At 44.6% G+C, this 22,071-nt stretch overlaps 1 protein-coding gene across 4 annotated transcripts in view; it reads right to left on the reverse strand.

Annotated features, from left to right (window-relative positions):
* Window positions 1-16,251, reverse strand: part of RAB11FIP2 (RAB11 family interacting protein 2) — a 37,516-nt gene extending 21,265 nt beyond the window's left edge. For 3 of the 4 annotated variants that reach the window (XM_075612016.1, XM_075612015.1, XM_075612014.1), the window contains exons 1-3: window positions 15,275-16,251; window positions 6,298-6,722; window positions 3,872-4,355 (exon numbers count right to left, since the gene is read on the reverse strand). In XM_075612016.1, coding sequence (XP_075468131.1) covers window positions 3,872-4,355; window positions 6,298-6,722; window positions 15,275-15,624 — 1,259 coding nt within the window. In that variant the 5' untranslated portion in view covers window positions 15,625-16,251. Of the gene's footprint in view, window positions 1-1,791; window positions 2,580-3,871; window positions 4,356-6,297; window positions 6,723-15,274 lie in introns of those variants that run through there. The other variant, XM_075612018.1, reaches the window with a different exon arrangement.
* Between the last annotated feature and the right edge of the window lie 5,820 nt (window positions 16,252-22,071).

A 22,071-nucleotide genomic window follows, 5' to 3' on the forward strand; every position in this document is an offset into this window, starting at 1 on the left:
CCTGAGAGGCTGTGGAGACGTCACGGCATTATATATATATCCTTTTATTACAGTTTTGAATTAACTATTATCATGGACATTAATGTGGATCATTCATTTTTTTAATTAATATTTTTTAAGATGGAAAAAACGCCACTTGTGCCTCAGGCAGGCTCCGTCTCGCCTGAGGCACAAGTGGCGTTTTTTCCATCTTCTGCGGTGCCGCGATCCGGATCCTGTGCGGTTTCCCGTGGACCCCCACCTCTGCCCCAGTGTGAGTGTTCGTTTCCCCCTGTCAGCGGTATTATTGTCCTCTATGGCGGTTTTAACTTAAATTACCTTGGGCTGTTACTTTCTTTGCTTACTTATAACATTGATTGTTGATTTTTACTGTGTGTGCTTTACTGTTTAGGGTATTCTATTTTTAGAGTCCATATGTATGGTTTATGTATCTGGGCAGTTTAACCCATTTAGCTGAGGAGGGGTTGGATGCTCTCAGCTGTTTATGTGTATTTTTTAATAATAAACAATACTAATTTCATCCCTGGTGCGCATTTGTGCATTTTTTCTTTTCTGTTTCTCAGGGTGTCCTCCCCCCTTTTTAGGGGGGATCACCTTTGAAGTGGGAGCTTCTGGGGAGACGCTCCATGCACGTGCAGCAAAGGGATTTTCCAATTTCTACATCTGCAGCACGAGCGCTGAATATCCTTCTCTCTGCATATTTTTTTGTCTTATATGTCATCAGACTATTAGTAATTCATAGATTACATTTCACATTACTTTCTGGGTTATTTCAAAATGTAAAGATCTATTTATTGGACTAATTTAAACGAGCGCTTACGTTTTGAGATATATATATATATACACACACATACACACACATTTTTATTATATATATTATTATATATATTACAAATTCACAAGTCTTAGGCAGGTCTGCAACCCTGCCTTTCGCCATTATCACTAGCAGACAGTGCTTCCACTGCGGCAAGGGATTCTAAGAAATGACATGCAAATGAGCACATTGTGTCACCTTTTGCCTGAAATCCATTTTTACATGGAACCCTTATAAGCCAATCCTCGCTTTTCACACAGCTTTTAAGCACAGCATGGGGTACCGGTAGTCCTCGCTATCCAACGAATGGCATATCCAATGCTTTAGAATGCAACACTATGGGCCGTTTTTCGACGCCAGAATGGGTTATCCAACACCTGCTCACCGCCACTGATTAATATGGGACTCTATCCAACGCTACTTCCAGAACGGATTCCGTTGGATAACCGAGGACTGCCTGTAGATGCAAATCCAGTAAAACCACTCACAGACATGTTTCGACCTTTTGGGTCTCATCAGTGTGAGGTTGGTTTATCATACTTTATATAAGTTATGGTGGGTGAAAAAGGCGACAAAAAACCTCCACCGTATAGCATATAGCAAATAAAAATATCACTTGTGAGCACAAGTGAGAAGAAGAACAAGCACAAGAAACCACTTTTATGTGACTTATCCCAATAAACCACTTTTACGTGACTTATCTCCTGTGCTGCGCCAGTATATTGGATCTCTAGGAATCCTCACAGACTATAACTATTTATCCTTTACCGTGCACCACACCTGCCTATCCGGAGGTTTTTTCCAGTACATATATTTCCAGGGGTGGACAAAAATGTAGAACATTTAGGAACCAGGTAGAATTTTAACAAGCTGTTATTGTTTTGGAGGGGGGGGGGGGCTCGGGGGGTCAAGCGGCGTGCAGCAATTCTGGTCTCTGCTACCCACCCACCCCTGCTAATCTTTGGCTCCTAAAAATGACCTCTCCTCACCGATACGGACCTCATGGAGAGTAGAACGGGGACAGTGCTGGGCCGCTCTTCCTCCCCAGTTGTCACGTGCCTCTGCTGCTGCTCTCCAGTGTGTGTCCCCCACCAGGCACCACACACTAAGAGGCACAGCCCTGAGTGACCGGTCAGTCACCCGATCCTGCTCTGATGTCGCACAGGTCACTCAGCAAATGTGGAAATGTACATCCCCGATACACACATATACACACACACTCTATTGTATGTGCGTGTGTATATGTATATATACACACACTATAATAAATTTTATAATACAATTACACCTGAAGAGTCAATGGCTCCAAACATGGTACCATGTCCCTAATCTCAGCACCCCCTCACTCCTACAGATTGGATTGAACGGTGTAGCGTGTTTCCTTTCGTCCTGATGTGGCCTGTTTCCCAGCATCACACTATTCATTGCAAACCCAGTGTCCAGTGCTATGGACTTTCTTAATTACCAAAACTCCATCTCCCAGGGTCTGCTTAATTACCCATTTCGTATCCCCAACGACCTTGCTAATAACTTTTCTGGGTCCTCTGTAGAGGTCCTGACGACACATACAAATTAAAGGCGCTTTCTCCTTTCACACCTGTCGCCGGCTGCAAATTGAGAAATTTTCACTTCAGCTGATTAGCCGACTAGAGCAGCCAGTCTCTGCACACTGACTGCTCCTGCAAAAAGCCGGGACCACAGCTGCAGTCAGTCAGTTACAGAGCAGGACACGCTATTCTGCTTGTGCCGCTGTATGGACGGGGGCCTGGTGAGAGTACGGAAGATAAAATAAGAATGTTATCTAGCAGCAAAGGAAAACATTTAATCTACAAACTCTGACATACAAATACTGTCGTGTAGTAATTTAGAAAAACTTTTTGGTTAAGGAACCCTATAATTATATTGTGAAATTCTGCGGACCCCCAACCCCCTCTAATAGCGCGTCCGAGATCATATGCATTGTAAGGAATCCCAACCCCCTCTAATAGCGCGTCCGAGATCAGATGCATTGTAAGGAATCCCAACCCCCTAAAATAGCGTGTCCGAGATCAGATGCATTGTAAGGAACCCCGACCCCCTCTAAGGCCTCGGACATGGTCAAAAAGACCGTGCTGAAGCGCGCTGAGCCGTGCTGAGGGGAAACATTATCCCTATCAGCGCGGCTTTAGACGGCGCTTCCGCAGGAGTGCGGAAGCGTGTGGAAATGCAGGAGATGGGCAAGTTTACATTTTGCCGCTCATGCAAGCGCAGGGCCAGTCATGTGACTGCCAGAAGCCAATGGCAGTCCGTGACATCAGCGCCGTGATGTGGCGCCCTTGCCCCGCCTCCCGATCCGCCTCCAGGCCCGCCTCCCAAAAGCCTCCCATCCGGCACACAAGCGCGCTCGCTGACGCTCATGCAGGAACAATAAAAATCTCCTGCTTGAGCAGGAGAGCACGAGCGTCAGCGCTGCCCAGCGCCGCTCCCTGCACCATGTCCCAGGCCTAATAGCGCGCCTGAGATCAGATGCATTTTAAGGGGCCTCAACCCTCTCTAATAGCGCGCCTGAGATCAGATGCATTGTAAGGAACCCCAACCCTCTCTAATAGCGCGCCTGAGATCAGATGCATTGTAAGGAACCCCAACCCTCTCTAATACCGTGTCTGAGATCAGATGCATTGTAAGGAACCCCAACCATCTCTAATATCGCGCCTGAGATCAGATGCATTGTAAATGATTCTCTATTTGGTACCATTGTCAAATGACCTTAAAATTGCACAGAACCCTATAGGGATGCCCGCAGAAACCCAAGGGTCCCTAGGAACACCGGTTGAAAAACACTTATGTAGTGTATAAGCATGTTTAAATATCTAAATACTCTGATACTCCTGCAACACTTAACATGAGAACTTTACATTTTCTGTGGAAATTATGTAGCAAAGTGAAAGACAGGAAGTCATTTAAAAACAAAGCTCCCTGGACAGGGCTGGCTCAACCTCTCCCTCTCCGGTATGCTTGCTGATTATGTGTCTAACTGAAGCGTGTAAAAGAATGTCAAAGAGATGAGGTTATTATTACCGTGGCTCTGGCACCTGGCTTCCCATTCTGAAGTGGGCTGAAAAGGGATTTGTTGAATCGTAACTGGAGGCCTGGGGTTGGGTGACACTATCCAGGGACCTGGCTACTGAGCCCCTGTCAGAGTTCTCCTGGCTCTGCCGCTCAGACCTCTTGCCCTCTTTTCTGCCGGTCACTCTGTCGAACAGGCTGACTTTGTCCTTCTTCTTCACCTCTTTCTTTCCCTCCCCGGTTTTGGAGAACAGGCCAAGAGAGGTGCCCCCGGGTGCAGGGTTGCTGCTGCTCTGCCAAGAATCGTTGTCGTCTTCATAGGGAGTCCACTGCCTGGGTAGCGTGGCGAACTTCTGAGGAAGGGCAGCGCTAGCATTCGGGACAGGGTCAATGCCTCCACCGAGTGACCAGTCCATTCCAGTGGGAGTGTTTTCCAAGGGGCTCGTTTTTGAGGTGTCTGCGCTCAGGGTCCGTCTGTGGGGGGACATGAGGCTTCCTAGAATGAGGACATGACAATAGTAGACAATGAGACATGGTACAATGCGCATGAGCTGGACAAACCAGTTAACAAGTGGCGAGGACAGAAGAAACTAAGTCCTCTCTTATGACCTTATATGTTAATTATCCTCATAAGCTTCGGTCAATTTGGATCAGGGATTCACTGTGTGAAAATGTAGTTCTGCTTTCCATGCCAAAACTACCAAAATGATTGACTTTATTTATATACAGTATAAAAGCAACAGTGCCATCTACCCTGCAGCCATATAGCTCCTGATTTAGATAGTCACAAGGAGTGCCTTATATTGCTATTCAGGCCAAGGGATGACGGGAACCATCCCACGCTCAGACAGTCTTGTAGAATAGAATTTCAGTCTTCTAGATCACGAGTCCCTCCCCTTTAAATACTTGAGGCTTCAGAGTTCTGTGGAATTGACTGGCTCTCAAATAGTGAGCATTCTCAGTAGACATAGCTATGTACCAGGCAGGGTTGAAACATCAGGCAGGGTTGAAACATACAAGCAGTATTAACTGAACACTGGGCAAGAATAGGAACATTGCAGTTATATATAGCATAATATGGAGATATGCACAAGACTGGAGCGTAGAAGCCATATTGGCCAAGAACTGGACCCAATTATAACACGGGAGATAGAGGTTGGCTGAGGAGTGCTGAATATGCACCCGTACATGCCAATTCAGTGTACAGTAATTATAGCCAGGGCCGCCGACGGAGGGGGGAGAGCTGTGCCAACTGTCCCGGGCCCAGCAGGTGCAGGGGGTCTGGCCGGTGCTGGAAGTGAGCCCAACTTCTGCATCCGGCTGCCAAACCTCTGAAGGCTGTAGGACCCCAGCTTTTCCTAGCAGCTGCAAGGCCTCCTCCTCTCACTGCTGGTCCATGCCGGAAGTTGGACTCAACTTCTGCATCCATGCACGGGGAGGCCCGAAGGTAAAGCAAAGTGGTGTGCGTCTGTGTGTCATGGGGGAAGGGGGCAATAGTGTGTGTATATTGTGGTGAGGGGCATTGTGTGTATATTGTGGTTGGGGTATTGTGTGTGTGGGGGGGGTGGATTGTGTGTGCGTGGGAGGGGATGAGAGAGTGAGTGAACAATAGGGGGAGGTGGAGAGTTGGTAGAGAGAGGGGGAAGAGTGTGACAGGGAAAGAGTAATAGAGAGGGAGGACAGGGGGAGAGTGTGAGAAGCATGGTGGGGAGTGTGAGAGAAGCGGGGTGGGGAGAGTGTGAGATGAGGGGGTGAGAGAGTGAGTGAGCAATAGAGGGAGGGGGAGAGCTGGTAGAGAGAGGGAAGAAGAGTGTAAGACAGGGGAAGAGTAATAGAGAGAGATGATAGTGAGTAAGAGAGGGGGGAATGAGTGAGCGAGAGAGAGGGGGGGAAGAGTGAGCGAGAGAGAGGGGGAAGAGTGAGCGATAGAGGGGGGGAAGAGTGAGCGAGAGAGAGGGGGGAAATTGAGCAAGAGAGGAGGAGAAGAGTGAGCAAGAGGGGGGGGAAGAGTGAGCGAGATAGAGGGGAGGGGAAGAGTGAGCGAGAGGGGGGGGAAGAGTTAGCGAGAGGGGGGGTAGAGTGAACGTGTGAGGGGTGGAAGAATGAGCGAGAGAGGGGTGAGAGTATGTGGGGGGGGGGGAAGTGAGAGAGGGGGAGGGGAAGAGTGAGTTGGGGAGAGTGATAAAGAAGGGGTGAGTGGGAGATGATGGAAAAGTGAGGTTGGGGAGAGAGACGATGACGGGGAGTGTAAGAAGGGGGAAAGGGAGGTGCGTGAGAGGGGTCGGGGGAGGGTGTAAGAGGAAGAGGAGGGCTCGCAAGGGAGGGGGGGCTTGAGGAGAAACTTTAGTTCTGGGCCCAATGAAAGCTTTCAGCGGCCCTGATTATAGCTTCCATATTCTGTGGCAGTCATTACATTCGAGGTACTGTATTAAACTCACCACTCTCTTCAGCCGAGCTGATTGAGTCAAGAGTCTGTTTAACAGGCAGTCCCATAGCCGCTGAGCGGGAGGAATGGGGTCCAGTCAGGTCAGACATAGAATGGGCCGCGGACAGGCGTTGCGGGCCCAGCAGGAATGGCTTCTTGGGTTTGGTTTTTATCTGGATATCTGTGCCGGTGGGTTCTTGACCAGGGTGCAGGTCACTGGTGCTGGGGATGATGGCAGACAAGGTGTCAGAGACAGAGCCGTCTGCCTTCCTGCCTTTCATCTTGTCCTTTAGCCGGGCAAACGGAGAGCGTGTCTTATCCTTCACGGACAGGTCAAACATACTGGCCGTCATATTATTCCTCATGAATTGCACGTTTACTTTGAGCTCTCCTCTCTCCTTATTCTTCTTTCCCTGTTTGGATTCCAGCTTGTACCATCTGCCGGAAACATAGCAAAGCAGCATTAAAGCATCAATAATAGCTAGCTTTTACCAGATCATTTTATACAGCTTTTTGTTAAAAACACACACGGCCACCAAAAATAATAAATATACAAATCTAGAGATGTTAACATGTATAGAATGGTGGCTCGGCATGATAAGCAAGACACATGTCTCAATGTGTCTGTCAGGATGTAAACATTTGCAGTTAGTGCAAAGTGTGTAGTGACTTTCACCAATATGTCCCCCACTTGGTGCCTTAAACGCTCTTTAACAACCTTCGAAACAAAGAATCTTCTATTACGGCAAAGTGTCTCCAGTAATGGGGAAGAGTAGATGACGGTGTGGGTAGACACCACACAAATTTCAATTACATAACACAATATAATGATTGGGAGCGATCCTTTAGGAAATAGGCAAAGAAAGGTGGGTCGAAATATTGGTCCTTTCTTCCATGTAGTAATAAAAGATGGAGAGGGAGTAGGGGGTGTGATACCTTTTATTGGACCAACAAGTAGTTGATATGTTACAAGCTGTCGAACCTCTCAGGGTCCTTCATCAGGTCAACCCCTACCCTGAGAGGTTAAAAAGCGTGTAGCAGATGAACTACTTGTTAGTCCAATAAAAAGGTATCATGCCCCCTACTCCCTCTCCCTCCTTTTTTACTACTTCAGAAAAAGAAGCTTTATAGGCACGTGTATATCAATTTTACCACAAAACAGAGAAGTATACTCATTTCCAAGGGTGCACTGTTAAATAGAAATACAGGAAGGGAGAATGGAAAAAATAAAAGGTGCGAATATAGTGAAAATAAAAGGATAGAGTGCGCTGTGCATCTCACATTGCTAGGACGGGGCAGCCAGAAGCAGAATCAGATTTTCCACACTGCTCTTTACAGGTTTTCATGCAGAAGGGAATCGTTTTCTCTTTTTCTTAGCGGGTTTCTGTAAACCCCGCAGGTGCCAGCAAGCTGGCGTCCCTATAACCAACAAGAGGTGCCTGCCACTGTTAAAACAATTTGCACTCCGTTGGCTCAAGTCTTGGGACTCCCCGTCGAGCCTGATAAGTCATATGGTTCCTGCTGATCAGGCGATAGCTTTTGTGTTTGCTCAATATGCCACTTAGCCAGTATTGTGCAGGTTGGAGGAGCAGCGTTTCATTCACAGCAGTGGCAACACACATTTAGGAAGGTTGTCACAGCTCCTCTTATCCTACTATATACCTGGTAGGAGTCTTCAAAGCTTCATTAAAAGTCACAAGTTGTAAAATCTTGTAAGTTAGACACCATTGGCTATTTAAAGGCGCTGTTCCATTTAGCAACATGCTGGAGTTACGAGAAACTTAGTGCACCCAGCTATGCAATACTTTCTGCAGCAATTAACAGCAGGTTCAAGCAGCACTGCAGGTTGCATTGCTGTTGTTTTTATGTTATAGGATTGAAGCAGGGGGTCTGAACCCCGTTAATTTTAGCCCTGGGGATCCCCTGCTTCCAGAGATACTTGCCTCCGCAGGGGGTGCTGGTATCTCGGTGGAGTCACATGGGCCGCAAGGGAGGGCATCACGACTTCCTATTGGCCCGCGTAACACGGGAACATTTAAACGCCGCCATTATGTTAGGCACACTATTTCCCTGGCTGCAGCGATACCGGCACAGCTACGGAGGCAAGTATCTCTGCAAGCAGAGGGTCCCTGGGAGCTGAAATTAGCGGGGTGCAGCTCCGGGGACCCCCTGCTTCAATCCTATAAACAACAAGACAAAAAACAGGCAATGCAACCTGTAGTGCTGCTTTCAAAATGTAAGCCTGAGAGCATAAACAAGGAGATATCAATCAATAGAAATACCTAGTGCTTTTAAGGGTGCTCATGTCCAACAGAGAAGTGAATGCAGCAGTAAGAGGGGCTTTAGTAATCAGGGGTGAATTATAAAGCAGGTTTATGGGCTGTTAGATTTTTGCAGTCTCACAAAAACATGGTCCTACACGAAATAATGATGGAAAAACAGAAACACATTGGAACCGCGAGGGCCGATCCCCAAACGATGAACACATTGCACACTGCCAGGCTGGTGAGACAACTAGGGTTAGGATTTGGACTTCGCCTCTTTTACCAACACTGCTGAGACCTGTGGCAGTGAAAGCGTTAAGAGGATCCATGCTAGCGGGCGGGGGGATTACATGTTCTGCCAGGAAAACTAATGAGGATCAGTTATCAAACAGGGAAAAGGGGCAAATAAATGTCAATGAAAAGTACCGTATGGGGTTCTGGCATTAGGGACTTACAAGATGAAGTAGCAACAGGTGCACTAAACTCGTGCCAGGAAACCGAGAGACTAAACAAGAGGAGTATAAGCTCCATCAGAGTTATTTATGGGAGGAATGAAGTAAATAGATCACTTTACTAATGAAGAAGGGGGCAGGGGCTAGCGGGACAGGCACTCGCGGGACTGGCACTCGCGGGACTGGCACTCAGTTCTTGTAGCCAATTCTTTCTTTGCTGAAAGACCCTGCAACATATTGCTATACTCTTTATTATAGATATGTGGTTAAATAAGAATTTAGTCCATTTTAACCTGTCAATTATATTTAACAGATGATTTAATATATAGGAGTAATACAGGTAGGTGTAAGTATTCTGCTTGTATATATATATATATATATATATATATATATTTATATATATATATATATATATATATATATATATTACACACACACACACACACACACACACATTTTTTTCATGGAGTCCTATGTAATTCTCATTTTAATACGCACTTCACCTTTATCTGTTGGACCATTTGCTTACTTTGGTTCTTGGTGGGACTCGGGAGATTGACCACTTTCCCTCCCAGTATATCCATAATGTGATCCTCTGCCCGTTAACATGCATGGATCTAACAATGGTTTGGCTAGCTGCATTGTACATCTAGTAAAGTTCTGTGCGGTGCATGCCAAGGTCTCAAGACGTCACAAATAAGGAGCCTTTAAATAGAGTCCACCATTCAGAACACGGAGTGAAGACATATAAATTGGTCTTTACTATTTACTTTAAATCCCTGATGTTTAAAAAGCAATTTCCTCTCAAACTAAAATTGAAGGCAACACAGAGGCAGCTTGCATTTAAATACATAGTACCCTGTGCTTTCATATACTGTACTGTTATAGAGGTGAGCTTTGTCTCCGTTAGCTAATGGAACAGAATAAGCAGATAAGATGCGATGTAAACACAACCGTAGCGCTCAAAAGACCATATCGCAGTATTACATACAGTTTCTGTAATACGGTACCGATTAGATGTATTGTCCAGTGTCCCGCAGCCTAGAAGACTTGAAGGTTTGTTCAAAGAAACCCTCTTGGTAGAATTTTGAAGAATTTATAAAGAAAATACAATACAATATTGCTTAAAAAAAAGTGTATAAGAGACACACTTATAGAATATTCCCTATCAGGACCAGGTGTAATAAAGAGCACCAATATACTGTATGGAAGCAAGGGTTTGCATATATACTTTCCTATATCGTTGAGGACTGGAGTTGCCCACCCCTGCTGTAAACTGTAACTCGGCTCAGTCACATGCTTTAATGTCAGTTCCTATGCTTCCCATTATAGAAAATATAGATCAATCCTGATTATTGCAACTTTAGTAGCCTTATTTTTTTTGTTTAGCGGTTATATAAATTGTGACATAAGGGCCACTCTGAACCCAAAACACTGTCACGATCGGCTATTATAACTCTGTGTCAAGGACACTTAAAAACCAGAGGCAACTCTCAATGTAGTACATCCTGGTAAAGCATATGATAAATAAAAATGATTAGATTATTATATTATATTCCTACATGGAGTGAGGATTCAAAACATAGCGCACCGAGTATAAAATGAGAAAATGTTATCCTTGGAAACCTCATATTGTGAATGGAGTACTGGGAAGAGGCCCACTTTGATTTTCTGTGCCTAAATAAATGCTATAAAAACATTTAGTAAAATATAATAGGTGTTGTATGACGCCCTATGTGAAGGGCAGATACAACTATTACACATCAGAGAAAGAGAGGACCTAAATGATGAAACATTTTTTTTACACATTTAGCTTAGCAAAACAATTATTCTATGAGAATCCATTATAGTCACAATTGTATTGGCTCAATTCTGATTAAAGCAGCAACATTTGAAAAATCCTAAATGTTTTTTTAAAATAAATCAGTTCTGTAGTTATTAGATAATACTGTGCATTTTTCACCTCCTACTGCCATTTGTAATTATTTTTTAATGTACTGATCATCCTTTGGTTGCTACAACAAACATTTAGAAAGTCATATCCACTTCCTCTTTTGAAACACACACACACACACACACACACACACACACACTTTTTTGAACTCTGCCCTTTGGCAACAAAGTATCACAAACAGTTATGTTGCTGTGTTCCAACCAGCAGATTGAAACACACACACCCACACTTTTTTGAACTCTGCCCTTTGGCAACAAAGTATCACAAACAGTTATGTTGCTGTGTTCCAACCAGCAGACTGTCTATTACTCTAAAAGCTGTAACAACGTGTGACACTTAGTAACATAATGTTACATATCAGCAGCAGCAGCATTTCACAGACTGCAACGCAAAATTAGAAGGCGGCCATTTCATTAGACACACAATCAGGATTTTTACAGATTTATAACAGGAGCACCAATTGATTGCCAGTTTAGGTAAGAATGTAGAATTATACATTGTCACATGGTTTACATATACAAATAAGAAAACAAGGGGGAAGTACCATAGTATTGCTGCTTTAACAGATAGGTAATGCTGGGTTCTGTAAAAAGCAACATTTCATATTTCAGGGGGGGGGAATACTTTTTGCCCACTCCTTAAAAATGAATATGCTGAACAGTAAAATGATAGTACCGTTATTACTTGTAGCTTAGTAAAACTTATTCTCCTTAAAAAAAAATACAACTTTTTTTGAGCAGAAAGCGTGGGTTTTGGTTCATTACATCTGATGCAAATTATTAGAAGCCAGAACTTGACACCACTGGCTGGATTTTTGGCCACATTGAAGAAGGAAAAAGGATACATCATATTATATAGTCTGCCACGTAACTCCTCCCTAACTTATTCTTTTGACATGTCCCAAATTAAAAGGTAAAGCGAATGGGGGGGAAAATGGTAGCAAAGAGCGTTGACGCGAACAGAACCAAGATGAAAATGTCAATCTCGCTCCAGAATGGTCTTCGTGTGTGTGTGTGTGTGTGTGTGTGTGTGTGTGTGTGTGTGTGTGTGTGTGTGTGTGTGTGTGTGTGTGTGTGTGTGTGTGTGTGTGTGTGTGTGTGTGTGTGTGTGTGTGTGTGTGTTCAAGTCAATGGCTGTATATGAGTGATACTGACCATCAAGCTTTAGTGAATACACCCCGTAGATTATAGATTCTCCATAGAGAGTCTGCCATGTTCTTATTGAACTGCGCGTTGAACGTGGCTAAAATGAAATTATTACAGCGTTTTAGAAATATTTGAAGAGCACCAGAATGGGTTTTGAAGCTGTTTTCTTTTAAGAGCTGGTAGAAATTACAGACACATAGAAGATCTAAGCTTTATGAATCTAGGACAAGGGCGACCAACAGGTCAGGTTTTCAGGATATCCCTGCTTTAGCACAGGTGGCTCAGTCGAATGAGAACTGAAGTTGGCTACCCCCTGATCTAGGACAACCTGTGCGCACCGACTAGAATGCGTTTATTAACCTCTTTGCTGCTGGTGAGGCCAATTAACCATTTCAATTCCAGAGGGGTGCTTGCAAACACATTGCAGAGCAGTGGGTAAGATATCGTTTTACATTATAACATATTTAGGGGTTTAAGTGTTGTTTTAAATTCCAACACATAGATTGATCCCATGTTCATGGAAAATAAACCACACGTAGGATCTGGGAATGACTTTAAGTGTGCAAGTGCGGGCACAATTTGAAATATATACACACCATATTTTGTTTTTTTGCAGTGCACAAGGACTCTTACAGCTACTCTTTGTAGAATTGCGAGTACAGCTGTGCTGGAACCAGGAATCTATTAAATATATTAAAATTGGGAATCATTACCCATAAAAACACCTCATCAAAATAGCTGGACAGCCTTCAAAACATCCCCCTCTCTCGAAACACAGCAAGCCGTATTCATGTTACACCAACAGCAGAGAATGGTTCTGAAGGCAATAACGTAGCAAGACGCGAGCGGTCTTCCTCTAGTCCAGGGGTGCGCAAGGTTTTCTTTCTGCGCCCCCCTGCCTGCTCTCCCCCATCCCCCCTACCTGCTTGGCTTCAGCGTCAAATGACACCGCTGGGTTATGTGACATCACGTTGCCATGACGACACGTCGCTGGAAGGCAAGTTAAGTGATCCCCGGCATTTAATTTAAATGCCAACGGGGAAGCAAGGGCCCCCCCCCTCCCCCCTCGGCCCCCCACTTTGCGCACCCCTGCATCTAGTCTACACTTTCAAAAGGGTCTAATTCAGGGGTGGGCAACTCCAGTCCTCAAGGGCAACCAACAGGTCAGGTTTTCAGGATATCCCTGCTTCAGCACAGGTGGCTCAATCGAAGACGATGTTGCCCATCTCATGTCTAATCAATCAATGATTTTATTGAACAGTTACAGGTATGATTCCTCCTGAACCAATTTGATAAAACCACAAGAAAGTAAAGTACACTTATACATAAACAGTATTTTAAAGAATATATACATATATATATTATTATTTTTTTGCCTGGAATCATATTATACACATGTATTCATTAAGCCAGCAAAGCATTTTTTTTTCCCATCAGAGGAGATGGTATACATAGATACTGCTGGGAAACCGTCGAGCGGCAGAAAAATGTTTGGTAACTAAGAGAATTGGTCTTTACAACAATGTACTGCTGGTTGTACTTACATGAACTGTATAATATTGTTATTGGGAAAATAAATGAATACAAATTATTCAAAGAACGTGCACATTATTTGGGCCGGGTGGTCTCAGTGCTAGGCTGTAAAAAATGGCCGCCAACTGGAATCTGCTACTCCCACACCGTTTTTTACCCTCTTTAAAGTGGCAATCACAACCCGCTACTTTATAGGAGGTAAAAAAAAAAAAAAAAGTATTTTTTGAGGAGATTGTGGCTTCAATCCTTTGGGTGTCAGAGGGCCACGGCACCTCTTGCAAAGCAAGGTCATGTAATCGCGGCATCCCTTAACCTGGAAACAGCAGGAGTCTTCTTCCATTTTCCTACAGTGCAGATCTCATCCTACACAGAGGCGATCTCCCCTACAAAACGAGACTCGGCGGTAACGACGTAGCCTCTACATCAGAGGCGGGCAACCTATTTTTCAATGTAGCCACAGGTGTGGCGAATGAGACGTGAAAATCGCCACACCATGCTTTTCGTTTACTTGTGTCACTACATAACAGTTCAAGGTCGGGTCTAGACTCCAACTGAAGGCAGAGGGGAGTATTGGGTGGCTGTGTTGTGTCAATGACTCGTTCAGAAAGCGGAAACCAGCACACGCCGTCAGGAAAAAGTTTATTTTACTGTGGGAGCTGGCAAACTCAAAGTCGCCACACTTTCATGGCGACAGGGTTGCCCACCTCGGCTCTACATCATAGGTCACCCAAAGGGTTAATAGCCAGCAGTGTACCATCTCATATTGAAGAAGACCCCAAGATGGTGACTTACCCTCGGTGAAACCCTAACATGTCAAAGTGATGTTCTCTTTAATGTGCGTTAAATAAAGAACATTTTCAAACAGAAGATTAAATGTCGGTGTCCTCAACAAACAAAAAACAAGGTTAATTCCCGCACTTCCAATAGACGATAATACTAACACAATGTAACACATTGCTGCCTCCCTCACATGACAATAGGATGAGGGTACAGGAATGCACCATCATGGATACACCACGTAGGCCACATACAGAAAACACTTCAGATGTATTTGCTGTTTTGCAGGAAGGCGAATGGGTGAAGCGTGCAGAACGAGTACTGAATCTTGGTCCGGCTCCGCCTGCCCTGCACCTGTTCTGTATGCAAATGTGTTGTTAAACAGTGCAGAGTCGGCTGACATTCTAACACTATATACACTGGAGCTGCTCCCAGTGTACATGCTGTACGCCCTGTGTGTAGTGAGCTGGGTAGGGCCGTTTGCTTGTGGGTTATGCAGAATATGAGGGGTAAGGCAGGAGTTCTACAACTCACGTCAAATACAAAATAAAGTGTGTATAAAGGGTTTGTACAGCGCTCAGTGTTGGCGGGTCGAGCTTTCACTGTACATGTTCAACTGGGCAGTGCCCACTAAGCTTGTGGAACCTCATCCAGACAATGTTTAGGTATCAACAACCACTGCTGCTGTACTTGTATGTGAAGTAAATGCATTGCATGTGTTGGTGTGGCTGTGATAGAGTAAAGCTCAGGAACCAACTATACAAGAAAGTGGCCCGGAGGAGCACGTTGCACTGGAAATTATGCCAAACCGCTAATGCCAACAGGCTCCCCATGCAAGAGGAAAAGAATAATGAGCTGGACTTACTCTATTTTACGTCGTTGCTTGTTCTCGAAGATATCGTTCAGGTTGATACAAACCTGCCCCAGGAACTTATCCAAGCCAACCAGGGACCTGTGCATGGCCGTGAGTTGCAGCTGGTACTGCTCTGGATTGTCCTGCACCAGTAAGCCTGGAAACTCAAAGGATGCCTCTTCCTTCCAGATAGGGCTAAGGGTCTTTTCCACCACTGAGGTGGAGTACTTCTCCTTGCCCAGCTGGATGATGGTGTAGGTGTCATTAGTGCCATGCTTGCCCTTAGGATGGAGGTCCCGGGCTTGTAGCACGGTAACTTGAACGTGGGTGGGGTGCCACTTCTGTGCAATCTCTTCCAACATGGCTACACTCTTAAGAAACAACGTCCACTCTTCTCTCCACGCACGATCACATGCACATAAATCCTGTCACTGCCACACGCCACGTGAGGACCCTCAATTCATCCCTAAGAGGTCAACTTAATTCGGACAAGCATCATGGCTAGCTGCGGTATGGGGCCATAGACATTACACTACCTTTCAATATCCCAGTGTTGTTGCTTTGGGGCATCCTCTCAGTAGCTCTCTTCTTAATGGCGTATTCTGTTTTCTGCCACATTGATTAGGCACTGCAGTGTGGCCAGCATTGGTTTCTTTTAAATGGCTGTATCAACGAGTCCAGACCCCAGCTGTCTTGAAGCACAAAGAGGCTGCTACACTGTAGCAGCAGCAGGGAAGGCACCTAGTTATTCATGATAACAAGACACACAAGCACAGATGCATTTAGTCTCAGCGTAAGCAGACCAAAAATGCTCCTTTCCCCTGCTTTGCTGAGAAGCTGTTACACATCATCCCTCCCTCCTACACAGAGACTTAGTCATGCATGTCCCGGATCAATCACTTGTCACAAGCACAAATCAATACACACAGCCATAGTAAGGTGACTTCTGAGGCAAGGACTGCAATACACTTCCTGGTTTCCCATGCAGCTAAACCACTGTCACACATAGAAGCTCTGCCTTGATTGGTTTTTCCATGCGTCTCCCAACTGAGGCATTTGTACTGCTTCATCATTGGTTGGCTTTATTTCCCTGAACAAACCTGATTTTTTTTCTGGTCTGGCATTGCTTGGGAGCCGATGGCTCTGATTGGTTTGAGCCAATGTCACAGCAGGTTTGCTGTACAGAAAGGAATGCTGCTTGGATGACAGGCTGCAGTGCACCGCAACACAGCTCATAAAGCAATTGTGCTGTCACAATCCACCTCTGTGCTCATTTTTATTGTTCTAAAAGCACTGCCAAGATACACAAGTTAAAACATTAGAGACAATGCATCGTGTTCCAAAAAGATCATAATACATTGTATATAGAGATATAAAAAGGTATCAAAATAATACACAGTGATGGTTACCTGGCTACAGATGACTGAGAGCAGGTTCTGCTAGTACTGGTTTTACAGCTCATTCTTATAAAGCGTGGTGCCGTTTCCCTGGCGATGTACTGTATGTATAGGAGTGTGAGATGCAAAACCAGAACCGACCCTACCCCGGTAATCTGGCACCAAGTGACTACCCCATCTCCCACAAAAAGACAAGGGTGTATTCCCTCCATCTAAGGAATTGTAATTGGGAAAAATAAATGCCCTCAAAAAATGCTCTGCTACGCTTTACTAACGGGCCCCTATTTAATAGTACAACTTCATGCATTTGAATGGGGTTTAAATCTTCCATAGCAGGGGGAAGACTGCTTTACAATGCATTTCAAAGGGAAGATTGACTTTAGTCCAGCATCATGGTTTCTATACTCGCAAAATAATGAGTATTTTCAGGTTGTGTGTGAAGACATCTGTCTCCAAACAGAAGTAACACAATAGGCCGGCAGTTATTTGAATTTACCCTCTCTAACATGTGCATTAAATCTAATATGTGTTTGGCATATTTGACATATGGCTTATATCAAATCAGAATTGGGAGCGTGAATTACAATAATATAGAGGGAGTAGCTGGCATATAAATCTGTAACTATGTTTCACAGGTAAATCCTTCCAGAACATGCTCATTAATATATTCCTTAAAGGAGCAATTCATTTTTTTTGAGCTGAACCCCCCCATTTATTTCCGCTCCGGGGACCATCCTGCTTCCCAAGATGAACTAGTACATTTGGCCACGACCAAATGACCGACGGGGTTTTGGCGCGACTCACCCTGCCGCTGGAAACTGCAACCACCAGCCACTTCGCTGCTAAGGCAAGCGCCTAAACCCCCTACCCTAACCCCTTACCCTAAAACGCCCTACCCTAACCCCTTACCCGAACAGCCCTTGCCCTAAACCCTTACCCTAAACCCCCCTACCCTAACCCCTTACCCTAAAAACCCCTACCCTAACCACTTACCCTAACCCCCTTACCCTAAAACCCCCTACCCTAACACCTTACCCTAATATGCCCTACTCTAACCCCTTACCCTAAAACCCCTTACCCTAAAATCCCCTACCCTAACCCCTTACACTAAAACGCCCTACCCTAACCCCTTACCCTAAAACCACCTACCCTACCACCTTACCCTTTCCCTAAAACCCCTTACCCTAACGCCTTACCCTAACCCCCTACCCTGAAACCCCTTACCCTAAAAACCCCTACCCTAAACTCTTACCCTAACCCCTTACCCTAAAAACCCCTACCCTAACGCCTTACCCTAAAACCCCTTAACCTAACCCCCTACCCTAAACCCTTACCCTAACACCTTACCCTAAAACCCCTACCCTAACCCCTTACCCTAAACACCTTACTCTAAAAAACCCTTACCCTATTCCCTTACGCTAACCTGGTACCCTAAAATCCCCTACCGTAACGCCTTACCCTAGAAAATCCTACCCTAACCCCTTACCCCAACCCACTTACCCTAAGCCCTCCTAGCCTAACCACAGAAACACCTTAAATTAAGCCCCTACCCTAAACTGTAATAAAACGTGCCTTAGAAGCAGCCGGCTGCAGGGATTCCAGCGGCGGATTGGTTGTGGTGGATAGTTTGTCTGAGGCGGAACGCAGCGATTCCAGAGATACTCGTTCCCGCATTACAGACCTTCAAAGGGGGTGCTGGTATCTCGGAAAAGTTTAAAGTTTCTGTGGCACGCAGGCCAATAGGAAGCCTCACCTGATGATGTTGCGGCTTCCTATTGGCCCGCAGGGCACGGGGGCTTAGAAACTCCGCCATTACATGAACCCTGCTAGCTGAGCTTGGTGTCTAACGGCACCCCCTACGGAGGTAAGTATCTCTGGAAGCAGGGGGTCCCCGGAGATGAAATTAATGGGGTTCAGCTCCGGAGACCCCCTGCTTCAATCCTAAATAAATACAAAAAATATTGCCCACCTGGATTGCCTCTTTAATAACCACTCCCTATCAGGGTGGCTGTAGGATTTTTGGAGCCTGAAGCAAAACAATAGGAGGGGGTATTGCTTACACACAAAGTATTATCACTTGCTCTGAATCTGTCGGACCATCCCTCTCAACAGTGCCGCAGTGTCCAATGACTGCTGGTAAAGTGAGTATTCACAGCCACGAGCGGCCAGGGGGCAAAAACCCGAACCCCTCAGATCGTTGCTGCAGAAATTTAAATCCTTTGTTTCAAATAGCAGATATGTCAAATCAATGGATTTATTTCTCCCAACAGTTTATTTAATTTCCCGAATTGTCTAAAGTCGTACCAGCCAGTCCCCTTATGGGGGTTATATATCAAAGACTCTCAACTGCAAAAGTATCACCAGAATATCTACTAATATTCTAAATGAAGTGTTAATTTCACCAATTTAGCAGAACAGAAACTTTGATATATAGCCTCCAATAAAAGGCATTGGGAGTAACGCCATGTTTAGTTAAGACAAGCCTAAAGTCATGTTATTTGAAGCTATTGCTTTTAACTTTCAATCTTTTGGGAGATAAAAATAAAACATACTGTATAGATATACACACACACATACTGTATATACTGTACAGTACATACAGACATACACACATACACAGGCAGACGCTCAGACATACACAGAGACATACATACTATACATACATAAATGCACTAACAATAAGATAATATAATCAGATCGCCACATTATATGACAACGTATTGGGGGCTTCTCGGTCACCCTGTGGCTCAGCTAGAAATTTTGACTGAAGGGGAGGGGCTATCTAATTTCTTTAAGGGCAAGCGCTGTTTCATGTACATTTCATTGACCCATATTGTAGTTCTGAAGAAGGGTTACAGTGTGGACCTGAAACGTCTACATTCTTGTGGGGAACTTCCACACAAACTGACTACCATTCATCTTCGGATCTCATGTGGGGGCTTATTTTCCTCATGCTTTTCCATTCTTACTTTTTTTTCCTCATTTTTTGGCTTGTGACAACTAGTTCTTGATATAGTTGTTGGTGTGTACCACACAGCTTTATATTTTTCTGACAGACCTAGACATCCACAGACAATCTGACATCCACAGACATACATATAGAGAGACACACACAGATGTTCTCACTTCCTCCCCCTCAGTCTATATTCCCCTCACCCTGTACCTCACTCACCCTCCTCCTCACTCTAAATTCCACTCCCCCTCACTCTGTATTCCACTCACCGTTCTCCTCACTCTGTATTCCACTCACCCTCCTCCTCACTCTGTATTACACTCACCCTCCTCCTCACTCTGTATTCCACTCGCCCTCCTCTTCACTCTGTATTCCACTCACCCTCACTCTATATTCCACTCATCCTCCTCCTCACTCTATATTCCACGTACCCTCCTTCTCACTCTGTATTTCACTCCCCCTCACTCTGTATTCCACTCACCCTCCTCCTCACTCTGTATTCCACTCACACTCCTCTTCACTCTGTATTCCACTCACCCTCCTCTTCACTCTGTATTCCACTCACCCTCCTCTTCACGCTGTATTCCACTCACCCTCCTCTTCACTCTGTATTCCACTCACCCTCCTTCTCACTCTATATTCCACTTACCCTCCTTCTCACTCTGTATTCCACTCCCCCTCCCCCTCACTCTGGGGCAGATTCATAGTGTTCTATTAACTCAGGGCTTATAACGCCACATTAACAAAATTAGTAACAGGCGTAATTTTCCCTGAGGTTACATAGTTACATAGTAGATGAGGTTGAAAAAAGACGTAGGTCCATCAAGTTCAACCTATGCTAAATTTAGACAACAGATACTTTATCCTATATCTATACTTACTTATTGATCCAGAGGAAGGCAAACAAAAAACCCCATTAAGGGGAAAAATGAATTCCTTCCTGACTCCAAGAATTGGCAATCGGATTAATCCCTGGATCAACACCCTTCCCATGTATACTTATTTGGTATATCCCTGTATACCTTTCCCATCTAAAAAGATGTCCAACCTTTTTTTGAACAAATCTATTGTATCTGCCATCACAGTCTCCATGGGTAATGAATTCCACATTTTAACTACCCTTACTGTAAAGAACCCTTTCCTTTGTTGCTGGTGAAATTTCCTTTCCTCCAACCTTAAGGGATGGCCCGAGTCCTTTGTACTGCCCGTGGGATGAATAGTTCTTTTGAAAGCTCCTTGTATTGTCCCTGAATATATTTGTATATAGTTATCATATCCCCTCTTAGACGCCTCTTTTCTAATGTAAATAAATCTAATTTAGCTAGCCTCTCCTCATAAGTTAGAATGTCCATCCCCTTTATTAATTTGGTGGCTCTTCTCTGCACTCTCTCTAGTTCCATAATGTCTTTTCTTAGGATTGGTGCCCAAAATTGTACTCCATATTCAAGGTGTGGTCTTACTAATGCTTTGTTAAGGGGCATAATTATGTTTACTTCCCTTCCATCCATTGCCCGTTTGATGCAAGATAATATCTTGTTTGCCTTTGCAGCTATTGCATGACATTGGGCACTATTGCTAAGCCTGCTGTCTACAAGCACTCCTAAATCCTTCTCCATCAAGGATTCCCCCAATATATCTCCATTTAATTTGTAAGTCGCCTTTTTATTCTTGCATCCCAAATGCATAACCTTATATTTATCTGTATTAAACCTCATCTGCCATTTACCTACCCACGTTTCCAGTCTCTCCAAGTCCTTCTGAAGAGAAATTACATCCTGCTCTGATTCTATTACCTTACACAATTTAGTATCATCAGCAAAGATGGAGACTTTGCTCTCGATCCCAACCTCAAGGTCATTAATAAACAAGTTCAAAAGCAGGGGTCCCAGTACCGATCCCTGAGGTACTCCACTCACGACTTTAGCCCAACCTGAAAAAGTTCCATTTATGACAACCCTCTGTTGTCTGTCCTTTAACCAGTTTTCAATCCAGGTGCATATATTATTACTGAGTCCAATTTTCTTTATTTTGTACACCAACCTCTTGTGTGAAACCGTATCAAAAGCCTTTGCAAAATCTAAGTAGATCACATCAACTGCATTACCCTGGTCTAAATTCCTACTTAACTTAGGTTAACGCATATACATGTAACAGGGTATGTCCCATAATACCTCTTTCCCCCATAATGCATCTGTTATGTAAGCCCCTAGTATGTTCAGGGCAGTAACAGGTTAATATATGTGCCAGTGACCCCCCTTATGCTCCACTTGTAAGTGAAGGAAGTAAGGTGGTGACTCATGGCCTGCGTAAGCCTACCAGGGATAGGTACAGTTCATGAGCCTGCCCCTTCCAGAGACTTCCAAGAGGGAGTCTCCAATTTAGTCAGTCTTTCTCTGGGAGAAGAAGAGAGCAGAGGGCTATCAGTCGTCCCCATCGGGGGAAAGCATGCCCACACCAGG

This window comes from Ascaphus truei, chromosome 8 (assembly GCF_040206685.1).
Source record: "Ascaphus truei isolate aAscTru1 chromosome 8, aAscTru1.hap1, whole genome shotgun sequence".
Lineage (NCBI taxonomy): Eukaryota > Metazoa > Chordata > Amphibia > Anura > Ascaphidae > Ascaphus > Ascaphus truei.